This window comes from Lagenorhynchus albirostris, chromosome 13, assembly GCF_949774975.1.
Source record: "Lagenorhynchus albirostris chromosome 13, mLagAlb1.1, whole genome shotgun sequence".
Taxonomy (NCBI): Eukaryota; Metazoa; Chordata; class Mammalia; order Artiodactyla; family Delphinidae; genus Lagenorhynchus; species Lagenorhynchus albirostris.
Window position 1 is genome coordinate 58,481,697 of NC_083107.1, and position 13,381 is coordinate 58,495,077.

The 13,381-nt window shown below is 41.9% G+C and overlaps 1 protein-coding gene across 3 annotated transcripts in view; it reads right to left on the minus strand.

The window, feature by feature from the left end:
• The window catches only part of ARHGEF33 (Rho guanine nucleotide exchange factor 33), a 46,880-nt gene that overhangs the window by 15,494 nt on the left and 18,005 nt on the right, over positions 1 to 13,381 (minus strand). For all 3 annotated transcript variants that reach the window (XM_060168552.1, XM_060168553.1, XM_060168554.1), the window contains exons 8-12: positions 11,086 to 11,215; positions 5,392 to 5,524; positions 3,792 to 3,875; positions 2,594 to 2,677; positions 868 to 1,016 (exon numbers count right to left, since the gene is read on the minus strand). In XM_060168552.1, coding sequence (XP_060024535.1) covers positions 868 to 1,016; positions 2,594 to 2,677; positions 3,792 to 3,875; positions 5,392 to 5,524; positions 11,086 to 11,215 — 580 coding nt within the window. The remainder of the gene's footprint in view (positions 1 to 867; positions 1,017 to 2,593; positions 2,678 to 3,791; positions 3,876 to 5,391; positions 5,525 to 11,085; positions 11,216 to 13,381) is intronic.

The following is a 13,381-nucleotide window of genomic DNA, read 5'->3' on the forward strand; positions in this document are numbered from 1 at the left end:
CAGGTTGCTTACATAATAGTGCAAGCTGGATGCTGGGTAGGAGTAGGGATGCTGATTAATTGGCTGAATTGAGTTTGGGGGTAAGGGGAGTATAAGGAGAATTAGAGGAGCCCTGGTTTGGGACACAGCATGTTTCACTGGTGTAAAGCACGCACAGAAATGACTCTGTTTTCCTCATTGGATTGGGATGAGGTTGAAGGAATTCCAGGTTATTAGGAAGCTTTGTTATGAGTTGCTTCTGTTCCCTCATAAGCCCAGATTTTCCTTAATCGGTCCTTCCTGTTTCCTCTTAGTGTGAAATCCTTTCAACCACCACCCCCTCCCTTATTTGTTTTATTTTTATCCATAGCACTTAAACCATCTAACTTATTTATTAACTGGCTACCCAGGTCTAGAAAGTAAGCTCCACGTGGCAAAGATGTTTGTCTGTTTTGTTCTTTGCAGTATATTCAGTTTGCTGAACAGTGCCTGATATTCAATAAGTGCTCAGTAAATATTTCTTGAATTAATGAAAGAAATCACATTCTGGCCTTTAAACTGCAACTTTAAACCTGGCAAGTTTAGTGAAACAGCTATTTTTGAGGTGGTTAGCAACATGAGATAATAGAAGGTCTGCATAAGCATTAGAGTAAAAGTGCTTATTTTTCTAAATTAATTTCCACCAGGTAGTAAGTACCTCCCTCCTGTAGCCAACCTGGTCACCTCTCTTCCCTCCCCTGCTCTCTCTTCTCTTCCGCCTCCATCACTGCATTTCAGCCGCTTTACATTCAGTGTGGTTACTTGTGACAGACACTCACATTGACCGTCTGTATCCCTGTTCTCAGAAACCTTTGATCACCCCTCTAGACTGCACCGTCAGAACCTTACTTCTTGAGTTTTTTCCGTTTCTGAATAAGCAAATCCTCATTGCACTGAAACAGCAGGGTGTAGTGTGAGATAAATACTCGCAGGCGTTGAACACACACAAGAAGTAGGTAATAGTCAGGGTGTTCCTGCTCTGTGAACTTCAGGACGTTCTGGATGGAGGAAAAAAGGAAGCAGCATTGCATAGTTAGAATGAAAAGTTGTTTCGTCTCTTCTGTACCTTGCCTTGATCTGTTGTGAGAGTTTGGTAGCCATTTAATCAAAATGATGCAAATGGCCAATTTAATTACAAACTGAAAAGTCAAACTTGCTGTTCTCTTTGGCCATCACACCAAGGGAAAATAATAGTCACTATTGCTCCTGTTCGAGTTGAATTTGAACATAATTCCATCTGAAAAATTAGAAGGATCTACTAATTAGATCTCTGAAGTAATGGAGCCATTCTAACAATTACTGTCTATAGGCAATGCCTTATAACCCAAAGGAGTCAGACCAATGGTGAGAAGGTCAGGCACCAAGGCTGGAAGTGAGGGGATGTTTATGATCAAGCCTGGCCTAGTGGCCCCTCCTGTTACATTGCCTGCTGTGCTATAGTGGAATGTGCATGCTGGCTGGATTTGGGAAAGCTAACAGTTATTGAGCGCTTCCTATTGCCAAGCACAAAGTCCTTTACATTATTTTCTCATTTAATTTTTACCATAACCCAGTTAGATATATGCCATTGTTACTCCAATTAACAAATAAGGAAATCAAGGCACAGTGAAGTTAAGTAATCTTCACTGGGTCACACATCTAATGTGTAGCAGAGTCAGGATTTGAACTCAAGTCAGACAGCAGAATCTGGGCTCTTATTTACTTACTTACAACCTGCTTGCAAGACCTGGGTTTCAGGCCTATATTTTTTCACTGACCAGGTGTCTTAACTTGGGCAAGTTACTTCTTTGGGTCTCCATTTCCTTATCTAAAAAAATGTTAATAATGATACCTAGTTCATGGGATTGTTGAAAAGATTAAATTAGATAATTACTGTGAGAGAATAATTTTAAGATCTAAAGCTACATACAATTGAAAGTCTTTTTAATATTAATACTGGGCTACTTCTACCTGAGACAAATCCCAAGCATTTCTGAGATGCTTTCACTGAATTACTTAAGAAGATCAGTCAGCAATTAAACCAGAACAGGTGGGTGGTGGGAAGAAGAGGGGCTGGTAGGGGTGTTGATGAGTCTCTTTCTCAATTCTACTGCCTCCAAGATGCTACAAACCCTGCGGGAAAATGGTGTGAAGAAGTCAGCTCATCAGCTTCTCCATGCTTCTCCTGTGACACAAGACATAAGCACAATGTATTGTAGAGTCTTGGACGCAAGCCAAAAGAAAGTAGTAGTCAGGGGTGCATTTAGATGGCTGTAGAACCAAGGTGGAAGGGACTGAATAGGTATCCAGGGTCTGGCAGGAGCTGCCATAGAAAGATCCTGGATCAGCATAGGTGTGAATTGCTGGTCAATGAAGGTAGAACTTCATTTTTGGCGTCACAAGCCAAATATTTTTAGAGAATGAGATATTAGCTCATACCACAAGGTGGAGATGGGGTGAGCATAACAATCTAAATCATTTAAACACTTCTTAGAAATATTCATGATTCCTTGACCCTTCACAGTGTCTTTCATTGGAAGCCAAAACACCTGTTTAGCATGAAAATCAGTTTAGTGGCTTGGCCAGCCATACCTACCTGCAGATGTATCAGATATTCAGGGATGCGCTGAACTATGTGAAAAAACAGTGTATAGATGTCAGACTTAATCTCTTCATCACCCTGAATGAAAGAAAGTTGGAGTCAGTCTTCAGCGTCCCCCCAGCTCTGGCTGTCAAACCCCAGAGTCAGTTCCCCCAGAGTAAGAAGGGTTTACTCTCTTCTCTGAAGAGAATTTTCTTCATCTAGAGTGTCAGGCAGCATTGATCTGTTGGGGGACATGCTCAAGGAGACAGCTCTTCTCTAGCAGGGAGCATGTCATACACTTCTTTAGAATCCACCCAAGTTTCCCAACGACTCCCTCCTCTTCCCCACCCTCCAACACCATCTTAGTACAGTGGGCATTCAGTAAATTATATATGAGTTGACTAAATTCATTAAGGTTCTTCAGCCAGTAATCTTTACAGTGGTTTACGAATAGGCACTAAGGGTGGATTGGAGCCTCATGAGAATGGGGAAGGGAGTATGATTAGAAACTGGTCAGCTGGCCTGGCAGCAGGAAACATGCTGGACTTTTTCCATGTCCCTTCCCCTCCTTTCCCTTACTCAAATATTTGCTGAGTGCTAACACGTGGTTGGTATTGTACTGGGTTGGGAGCAGTAGGGTTGAAGTAGAAAGTTAATGGAGCCTCTCACCTCTTGTGAAACTTGATTAACTCTTAACTTTAGAGCTCCTGATATGGTTCTTTTCTATTGACCTAAAATAACTAGAATTGTCTTATATTTATATGTGCTTATTGAGCACCTAATATATCATTGCAGAAGCGATACTTAAAGCAACATGACTAAAGCCATTTTATAATCTTATAAACTGACAGATACAGGATAACATGAATTTAATATTCAGTTCATATTGTCTGAGCCTGTAAAACCCAAAACCCCTCAAGGCTGCAAAGCTGCAGTCTGAAGATCTCTGCTTAGAATAGCTGTTTACTTTGTCTGTATTTCCAATGGAACGGAACAGAGGGTCAGTAAGGAACAGCAAAGACCAAAGCAATGGCACTGATCCTTGAGTGGGCTCCTTTAACCCCAGGGAGGAATGTCAGTGGCTCTGTTCAAGCCATTCCCCAGCCTGGAGAACAAGCTCAGAGCGCATGTGCTGTAGTTTCTGGGCAGATGAGCAACATCATATAGTTACACCAAAGGACAGTGTAACCAAAGGACAGTGCACACATACCTCCTTCAGAACAACCACGTGAACCAAAGAGATGCATTCTGGCAGGTCCCTCAGGTAAGCAACATAATAATCCAAAAAATTATTCTTGAAAACAAGCAGAAAAAGGCATGGTAAGAACCTGGAGACAGGAATGACAACAACTAATATGTTTACAGAGTCATGCATATTAAATGGAGTACTTTGCAGAGATGATTTTAATCATTCATTTAATGTGTGTAGTAAATTTTTTTTAATTCACCTTAAAAATCTTTTTGGTTTTAAGGAAAATATTCCTGTGGATTTGGAAAACAAAACTCAGTATCCCTGCTTTAACGAGAGAAAGTGAAATGATAAACCAAACCAGAGGGAAGGGGCCATGTAAGTTGAAAAATATTTTTAAAAGCTGTTCAGTGATAAAAATGCATATTTTGTTTTTTAATTACTTTCATTAATGATGAAATGCTTCAATCATCTACATCTAAATGAGGAACTTTGTCAAACTCACCTCATAGTTTCTAGACCAGGGATTCTCGACTTTTTCCGCTAATTACATATTCACCTATGGAATATCCCCTCAGGAAAACAGTTCTCACGTTTCAAAGTTATACTCCCATAGATATAACAATTTTCAGCTCAAGAAAGCATACTGAATACAAATGAGTAAAAGTGATATTAGAGGGATAGTATTACATCCACTCTATACAAGTAAATGGTAAATTTTGTATTATTAATCACAGCTGAGAATCATCGATATGCAGAGGTTAACTGCAGGCAAAATCTGGCTTGCAGACCAGTTTTAATTAGCCCACACAATACTTTTAAAATAAGAAAATTTCGTACAAAACTCTGGATTTCCAGCTTCTCTTAAAATATCAGAAGTTCTGGTAACTCTAGTCCTTTTTTCCTGCATAACAACTGGATAAAGCTGAGTAGCTATTCTTTGTTGAAAGCATATGTGCTCCACTTAAGCTCACTTCCCCGCAGTCCACATTGTTTTACATTCAGCTCACTTCTCCTCACTAATGTCATTGTCTGGCCCTATAGGCATTTGAGTTTGCAACTTGTGGCCTAAATCATACTTTCTTTGAAGAACATTATAGAGATTTCAAACCTTAGCATCCTTTCTCCAGGGAAGTGAAAACAAAAAACATTCCAGACAAATAGCTGCCCATCACATTTTAAAAAATCTCCAGGAAATGAAATTGTGTGTGAAAGTATATACATATATACAAACTCTCATATATTTACGTTATATGTATGTATGGATATATATGTGCGTGTATATATACTTATACACAAATACACACACATACATACACATACACGTGCATATTCAATGGGGGCAGTTATAGTACAGTGGAAAGTGATGATCTGGAAGTTAAAAGACTTGGGTTCTAGCCACAGATCTACAAATATCTAGATAGCTGGGTGATTTCAGCCAAGGGTTTTAGTTTCTTTGAACTTTATTTCATTATCTGTAGAATGAGGAGGTTAGACTAGATCTCAGGAGTTCCTCTAACTCTGAAATTCACTGGTTCTAGATTCTCTATTAAGAGAAACAGACAAGGGAGACACAGACACATATAATTCAAGTTTATAAAGGATTAAGAAAAAAACTTACCTCATCATTTGTTAACTTAAGGAATAAATCTCCAAGGACCCCTTGGCGTGGCCACTTCAAGACCCTTTCCTGCAGAGCATGAAGCAAATCCAGGTGCTGCTGGACAAGGTACCGTAAAGAGCCAGGGAAGAGGCTTGGAACAGAATAGACACACAAACCAGGTGTAGAGAAGAAAAGGCTCTACAAGAATACATGGAGCAGGTCCCATTTTCCCAGCCATTCAAAATATGTTGAGTCACAGGTCTGCCTTTCGTATTCAAAAAAAAGTCTGTCATCGTCAACCTCACAGCAGATATCCTCAGACTATAGAAAGAGCCCTTTACTGATGGCTCCTATACGAATGTATTGAACTAGTAAAGGGCACGTCACTCGAATGGCCTTTTTAAAGCTTAACTGGTACACTCTTATTTATGTGACAGTGGAAATTTTAAGGGAAATCTTTTTCAACGTTTTAAAGTTATTCCCGCTTGATGTGCAAATTGTCTATTGTAATTAATGCTGCAGATGAGGACACTAAGGTGGCACTGGGTCATTCTTAGCTACTGGGTAGGAGACTGTACTTAGGTAAGGAGGAATTTTGTTTAAAGCTGGCAACTGAAAGCTCAGGGGATGAGGGCATAAAAGTGTTCCTTTTCCCCTTTCCTTCAGTTTCTAAGAAGAATCTGGGCAAGGATGGAGTCTTGCCAGGGGAGGCTACAAACTAGGCCTGGCCTGCTACTCCCAGGAGTTTTGCTGAGCCCCCTTCCTGCTCTCACATCCCCCCAGCCATCTCAGTGTGCCTCATTTTTTTCAGAGGAAATGAAGGAAAGAAGAGAGAAGTTAGAGGAGGATGGGGGGAGAGGAAAGACAAAGAGAATCATAGGAGGAAGAAGAAGGGGGATTGGATGGAGAAGGGAGGGAGCAGAGGCCTGTAGGAGCGAGGAAGGAAGAAACAGAAAGAGTGAAGTCTTACTGGGGCTACAGCAAGGATTTCAGCTCCAGCTTGGTAACTTAGGGAGATTGAAAATAGGTTACCCTGTGCTTTTAAGACCACAGGGTTTTTGGGGAGGGTTGGTTTGTTGTTTGTTTGGTTGGTTTTTTGTTTGTTTTTTCTTTTAGGTAAGAAGTAGATTTATTAATATCCTTTGTAAAGAGGTTGCAGGAAAATTGGGGTGCAAGAGAATGGTCATGTCCCAGGTCTCGGGCGGGTCCCTGGGAAAGGCTGCCAAGTAAGCGTCCTTGGCTTCGCGCAGCAAAGAATTCAAGGGCTAGCCGTAGTAAAGTGAAAGCAGACATACACATTCCATAGGCAGAATGCAGTCCGTCTCAAAAGGGGAGAGCGGCCAAGACCACAAGTTTAACAAAGAAGAAAGTGATGGCCTGCTTGTTGCTGAGAACCAAACTTATTTGGATATTTCCCCAGAGTCTACTGAGAGTAAATTAGTGGACAGTTGGGGTGCTTTGCCAACAGCAAACAAGCAGAACTTTGCTGAGAACAGAAGGAAGGACGCCAGTTTGAAAGGAGGTGTTTTCAACCCATCTCCAGGCAAAGAAGACTCCCCCGTGATCGTAGCTCAGAGAAGACACACAAATGCCGGAATGGGATACCCAGCCTCCTGTGAAAAGATACAAGGATTCCTTCCACCCCCATCTCACCACCCTCTGTGCCTCCACACATGCAGAGCCAGCTGATCCATAAGCGTGGGAGGAGAGGCCTGTGCTAGGCTGGTGCAGTGGGCTCAGAAGATCTAAGTAATCCCTGTCCAGACCAAAGGGAATTTGGAGGAGTGGCTGGGAGACAGTCTTGACTGGGAGAAGACCATAAATCTGATGGAGGAAAGCACAACTGATCAAACTGAAAGAGTGAAACACTGCACCAGCAAAAGATCTAGATGTGAAAGATTTCTCCCCACCCAGAGGCTGACAGTGAGTTTGGGTAATATTCCTGGTGTGACACTGAGAGATGTTAGGGCACCGTGGTGAGATATGACTTTGTGATGGGTTGTCACTGTAGGTTATATAATATGTCTTGGGTTATCTCTTTTCTTTTTCTCTCCTTCCTTCCTTTCCTGTCCTGTCCTTTCTTTTTCTTTCCTTTCTAGAAAGCTGCCTTCTGCTACACTGTGACCAGTGTACTTGCAGAGTTGACAGCTGGTAACTTGGTTGGAGTCCAGATGTCTCCTGGACTGTCCACTGGGCTAACAGAGTAAGGTTTCAGGATGAGGGTCAGAAAAGGCTAAGGCTCCCATCAAGCATCATGGAAGCATGTAAGTTACATGAAGAGCAATGGTTTACAGTGGGTTCTGTACCAAATATTGAAAACAGGCTTTAAAAAAATTTTTTTAATTTAATAAGGTTAATATTTGAAATCAGGGAAGAGTGTGGACGAGGTAAGCCAGGAAGTGGAGAGCAGAGGGAGAAAGAAGCAAGAAGCACAGACACACTTAATCTATTTCACTATTTTGCCTGGAGCCAGACCTGACTCCCAGAAGCAAGTTTTTCATTAAGACAAAAGTATTAGGTGCTCAACTTATTTTCTATTCCTTACCAGGGGTGAGATTATGGCAACATGAGTAGTTTATTCTTTCTAAAGCCTTCAAAGTAATTTCGTCTCCCGCAAGACAGTACTCTAGCAATGAGAAAAATAAACTAAAAGCAATCAGTGAAAATCCAGTTATAGTTTCAAATTAATAACTTAGCTCTTAAGTCAAAACAGCTCCTGAGCTTCAGCTGCAAGGTGAGGCATCGATAATTAAAATATGTGCCACCTGGTGGTGATCTGAAGCACGCAGCTCGCTGAGCCCTTGGGAGATGTGGCCCTGAAGTTTAGCTTCTAAGGCTAACTGGCAATCCTGTGGAGCTGGCTTTGTCCCTCCTGATAAAGGTTCGGACAGGGCTGTTTGAGCCTGACGTTGTGGCTCTGTGTGCGTGAATCATACCGGAAGAAGCCAAGAACTCCAACTTCTGTGATCCTCCTACAAATGGACAGCAGCCTGCACATCCCCCTCAGGCTTCAGCGGGCAGCCTTTGCCCCTGTAGCGTCAGGCCCTTTTAGCCAGGGGCAGGGCTGGCTTGAAACAGCCTGAGGAGACTCCTGAGTGCTTCACGTTTTTCTGTGGAAAACCTGAAGTTTTATTTTATAGGCTTGAGAAGACGTGGCAACCTCAGGTTTGAGTGTCAGGTAAGTAGTTGTAGTGGGTGTTGTTTTCACCCCCAGGTGACTTTTCAGTGAGGGTAGAAGATGCAGAAGGCTTGCAGTTTGTGATGGGAAAAATAGTAAATGTTAATAAATAAATTTTCATCTTTGCGTGGGAGGAACAATGCCAGTAGGGAAGAGGAATAATCTCATTCTGTTTTGTATTTCATTCAGCTGGTCTATTTAAATAAAGTACAGCTGGAGGCTTCAGAAAGCTAAAAAAAAAGAAACATAGTAAAGGAGGAGGATGAAGATCTAACCCCAGGTAGGAGAAGGGCAACATTGCGAACCTCAGAACCAGAGATTAGCACTAAGAATACTAAGTTGAAGCTTTTCTCTTCTTGGGCTATGAAAACAAAAAAGAGGTTGCTTAGCAGATAACTAACATGAATAGCATTATCATGGATACGAGAAATAGCCATTGTCTTACTTTCATTGAGGATGGCATGATACTTTTAATTTTTTTTAATCTCAGGATTTTGGGGAAAGGCCCACTTCTTCCTCAGTAATGGGTCATGAAAAGTAGAAGTGAGGGCAAGTAGAAAAGAGCTTCCGTGAGCTAAGAATATATCCCTACCTGACGAGTCAGCTGAGATCTGAAGTAAGAACTTGTGGGCGGTTAAGAGAGAAGCGTAAGTTGTGAAATAGGAGGAGACAGAGTCGGCTTCTGGCTGAGGCACTTGGCATATTGCTGTTAGTCAAGGTGGTATCTTTGCCATCACTTGGTCCTTAGGGAAGCAGTGTGATGTCGAAAGGGCAGAAGACACAGGGTCAGACAGGCCTGGGCTTCAGTTCTGGCACCTGTTGGTGGCTTTAAACCTCTCTAGACCTGAGTTTCTTCATCCATAAGGTAGGATTCACAGGGTTCTTGTGAAGATGTCATGAAGTTAATGTAAATGAAGTGCGAAGCATGGGGCCTGGTTACTGTATTCCAGAGCAAACAGTCCTCCCTTACTCTCTCCTTGCTCCATCCCCACATTTCCAGAGACTGGAAAGAGATGCTGCTGGCTTAGGATCTTAGGTGTGGAGGCAAAGCCCATCAAAAGGTACACTGGGTTTTAAATTGGTTTTAATGTAAACTGAGCAAGTCTTTGGCAACAGCAAGGTAGCTAGAGGCCGGAGAGACTTCTCGGAGGGCTGAAGGGGCAATCTGGGAGGGTAGGACAAGCTCGATTGGGGTGAAGGAGGGGGAATCAAGTGGCCAGAAGGGAAAGGAAGGACCAGCAAGAATCTAGGTGGCTGCTGAGAGAAAGTAAAACCCAATCCAGAGCCTCTCTTGTTCACAGCTTTAAGTGTCACATGACCCTTTCTGCTCCTTGCTGCTTTCTGTTTTGTTTACTTCATAATTCTTTTTTTTAACAATGAATATTCCTTTTTTTAAGAAATTTATTCCTTTTTATTTATTTATTTTTTATATTTTGGCCACACCGTGCGGCATGTGGGACCTTAGTTCCCCAACTAGGGATCGAATCCGCGCCTCCTGCATTGGAAGCACGGAGTCTTAACCACTGGACCGCCAGGGAAGTCCCAGTGAAACAATTCTTGAAAATTGTTAAGCCACTGGTGGATTTGTCAGGGAATATTTTCTTACCTCAATCACCCAGGTAGGGGGAGCATTGCGTTTTGGTGACTGGGTGTACTGCTGGCAGCTGCAAAGCCAAGTAAGATTGGGGGTGGGAGGGTGATACGAATCAGGAAAACATAGTTAGGGCATCCCACGGTTTATGAGCCAGCAGTGTATCTTACCCGACAGAATGCTTAAAGTCACGATGCTGTATTTGTCTCCAGTAGTCTGTCACCCAGACTTTTCATTTATTTGGATTGGCCTTTTCCTCAGTTGATCTGGATTATTACATCTTTATTACATTAGTCTTTTCCCACCAAATCATAGTTTCTCTTTCCTGCTTTCTCTCAACAGAGAGGCAAGCAGAGCAAATCTGAAGTTTGGAAACAGATATAGATGGAGGAGTGTTGTACCCTTGGGGCTAGCAAGCTGTTGTAACCCATCACAGGCCCTCTGGAAGCACTGCGCCACAACACAGGTGCACACACACACGACTCACACATCATCCAGGATCATGTGAACAAATAATGAAAAAGGTCCAAGTTCATAGCTATATCAGCCCTGTATCATTTATCTAATGGCCACTTCAGACCTCCATTGCATCCATTCCCTGTACTTTCATGAGAAGTGATTCCAGGGGGTCTTCCAGGATCCCAGTGGAACATGCAGATGGCAACAGACAGGAATGCCTCCCTCACTGTAGCATTTATTCCTCTTTTAGGTTCTTAACAGACAGGCCAGGGACACCGAAAGCCCCAGAGACTGCACTCATTTTCGTATCTGCTCAGAATCTAAATTTGAGACTTGCCAAGGGTTACCTGCTGTCACTGATAACTCTCTTTTCAAAGACTATTTCTGGAACTCTTTACAGGTCCCAGAATTCCCAAAGTGGAAACAATAAACAACTTACCTTAAATTTTAATCTGAAAAGCAAAGGCAATGAATACATGGATACCTTCTCTCTTTGGAATTCCTCTTTCCATCTGACCCCTGGAACGTTGCCTTGATCTTCAGGATCAGAGAGATGTTAATGACATATTTTCTTTCTGATTCAAGCAGTTCCAAAGCCACAGTCTGTCTTTTAGCTTTAAAAACAAACCAAGGAGGGAATTTCAGTTAACCACTCTTCCCTGAAACATCATTAAATGTTAGAAAGCAATCGAGAGATATTGAAAGCAGTATAAAGAGAAACCAACAGGTTTTTGGAAGATGTAAAACAGAATGGATGCATGTTTATTAATTCAGCAGAGTAAAGGGCACAAAAGCCTTTACTTTGGTGTTTTCATCTGAGGACGGGAAATCGGCTGAGAAGCAGAAAGGCTCAAGGATTGGAGGCACCCAGGCACCACAGAACGTACAAATAAGGGGCAATGCTGTAAACAGGAGAAATAGTCCACATAAAGTGCAATTGATCCTCCAGCTCCCCATCCCCATGCCAGATGGCTTCCTCATTTCCACCCAATGGGAAATGAGAACAATTAAACTAGAGAAGCCTGAGTCTCTAGTATCTGAGCTAACATTAGACATAGTAGAGGGCAGAGTTGAGATGCTTAAATGAAAACAAAGGAACTCAGAGAAGGCTTGCATAGGGAACAGTCAGACTCCTCTCAGCCTCTTGCACTGCAGGTCCCAGAATGCCAGCAGCCAGACTTACACTGTCCAGGCAGGAGAGGGGAGAACCTTCCACTGGAGAAACTGAACTGCCCAAGTGAAAAAGATCTATAAACACTGACATAAAGAGGTCACCTATCAAAAAGGTAATTTGCCACCTGTTTAGCAGATAATGAAGCCCACTTATTGATAAGCTTAACCAACACAGAATTTTCAGGTTTTTTAAAATTTAGGGCCTTTTTCTTGGATATAAATAATTAGCTAAGAATCCTCAGACATTTAATCAATCTTACATCATAAAAGAAAGAGAAGGAAAAAGTATATACACATTTTTAAAAGGAGGAGGGGGACTTCCCTGGTGGTCCAACGGTTAAGACTCTGTGCTCCCAATTCCTGGGGCCTGGGTTCGATCCCTGGTCAGGGAACTAGTTCCCGCATGCCACAACTAAGAGCCCACGTGCCGCAACTAAAGATCATGCATGCCACAACTAAAAAATCTCGCCAGCCACAATAAAGATCCCATGTGCTGCAACTAAGAGCTGGAACAGCCAAATAACAACAAAAAATTTTTGTAAAGGGACTTCCCTGGTGGTGCAGTGGTTAAGAATCTGCCTGCCAGTGCAGGGGACACGTGTCCAATCCCTGGTCCGGGAAGATCCCACATGCCATGGAGCAACTAAGTCCGTGCACTGCAACTACTGAGCCTGCGCTCTAGAGCCCTTGAGCCACAACTACTGAGCCCACGTGCCACAACTACTGCAGCCCTCGCACCTAGAGCTGGTGCTCCACAACAAGAGAAGCCACCACGATGAGAAGCCTGCACACCGCAAAGAAGAGTAGCCCCCGCTCACCACAACCAGAGAAAGCCCATGTGCAGCAACAAAGACCCAATGCAACTAAGAATAAATAATAAATAAATAAATAAATGTGTGCTTTAAAAAAAAAAAGGAGGAACCGTGAATAAACAGAGACAATGCAGGAAACAAAAGAAACCTTTTAAAAAAAAAATCTTATGGTTAATATCCTCAAAGAGTTACCAAAAAAGTTCTAGCCATTTAATAATGACAGTACCCTATTTTTTAGAAAAGAGCAATCCAAAAAAAGAAGAAACTTTTTGGCATTTTTAAAAACAGATAAAAGAGAAGATAAATTCAAGGAAATCTGTCCACCCACCTCTGCTCTCCTCCCACCCCAAGAAAGAGACATACTGAAAAAGATGGTAACAGAGAAAATCAATCTAGGAGATCCAACATTAAATTAGTAGAAGTTTCAAAAAAAAAAAATTAGTAGAAGTTTCAGAGGAAAGAAAGAAAATGAATGAGAAGATATTATCAAATTAAGAATAGAAAAAAAAAAAATACCAGGACATGTATTTCCAGAAGAAAGGGCCCATTGCACTCAGTATAATTAATGAAAAAGACTCATATCATTGTAAGGTGTACCACATCACTGTGAAACTTTAGCACACCAAAGATAAAGAGAAGATCCTAAAAGTTACCAGAGAGAAAAATCAGGTAATGTGCAAAGGACTGGGGATTAGAATGGTATTTGACTTTTCATTAGCAACATTAGAAGTTAGAAGACAATGGAACAATTGCTTCAAAATGGTAATGGAAGATGATTTTATATTCAGCTAAATA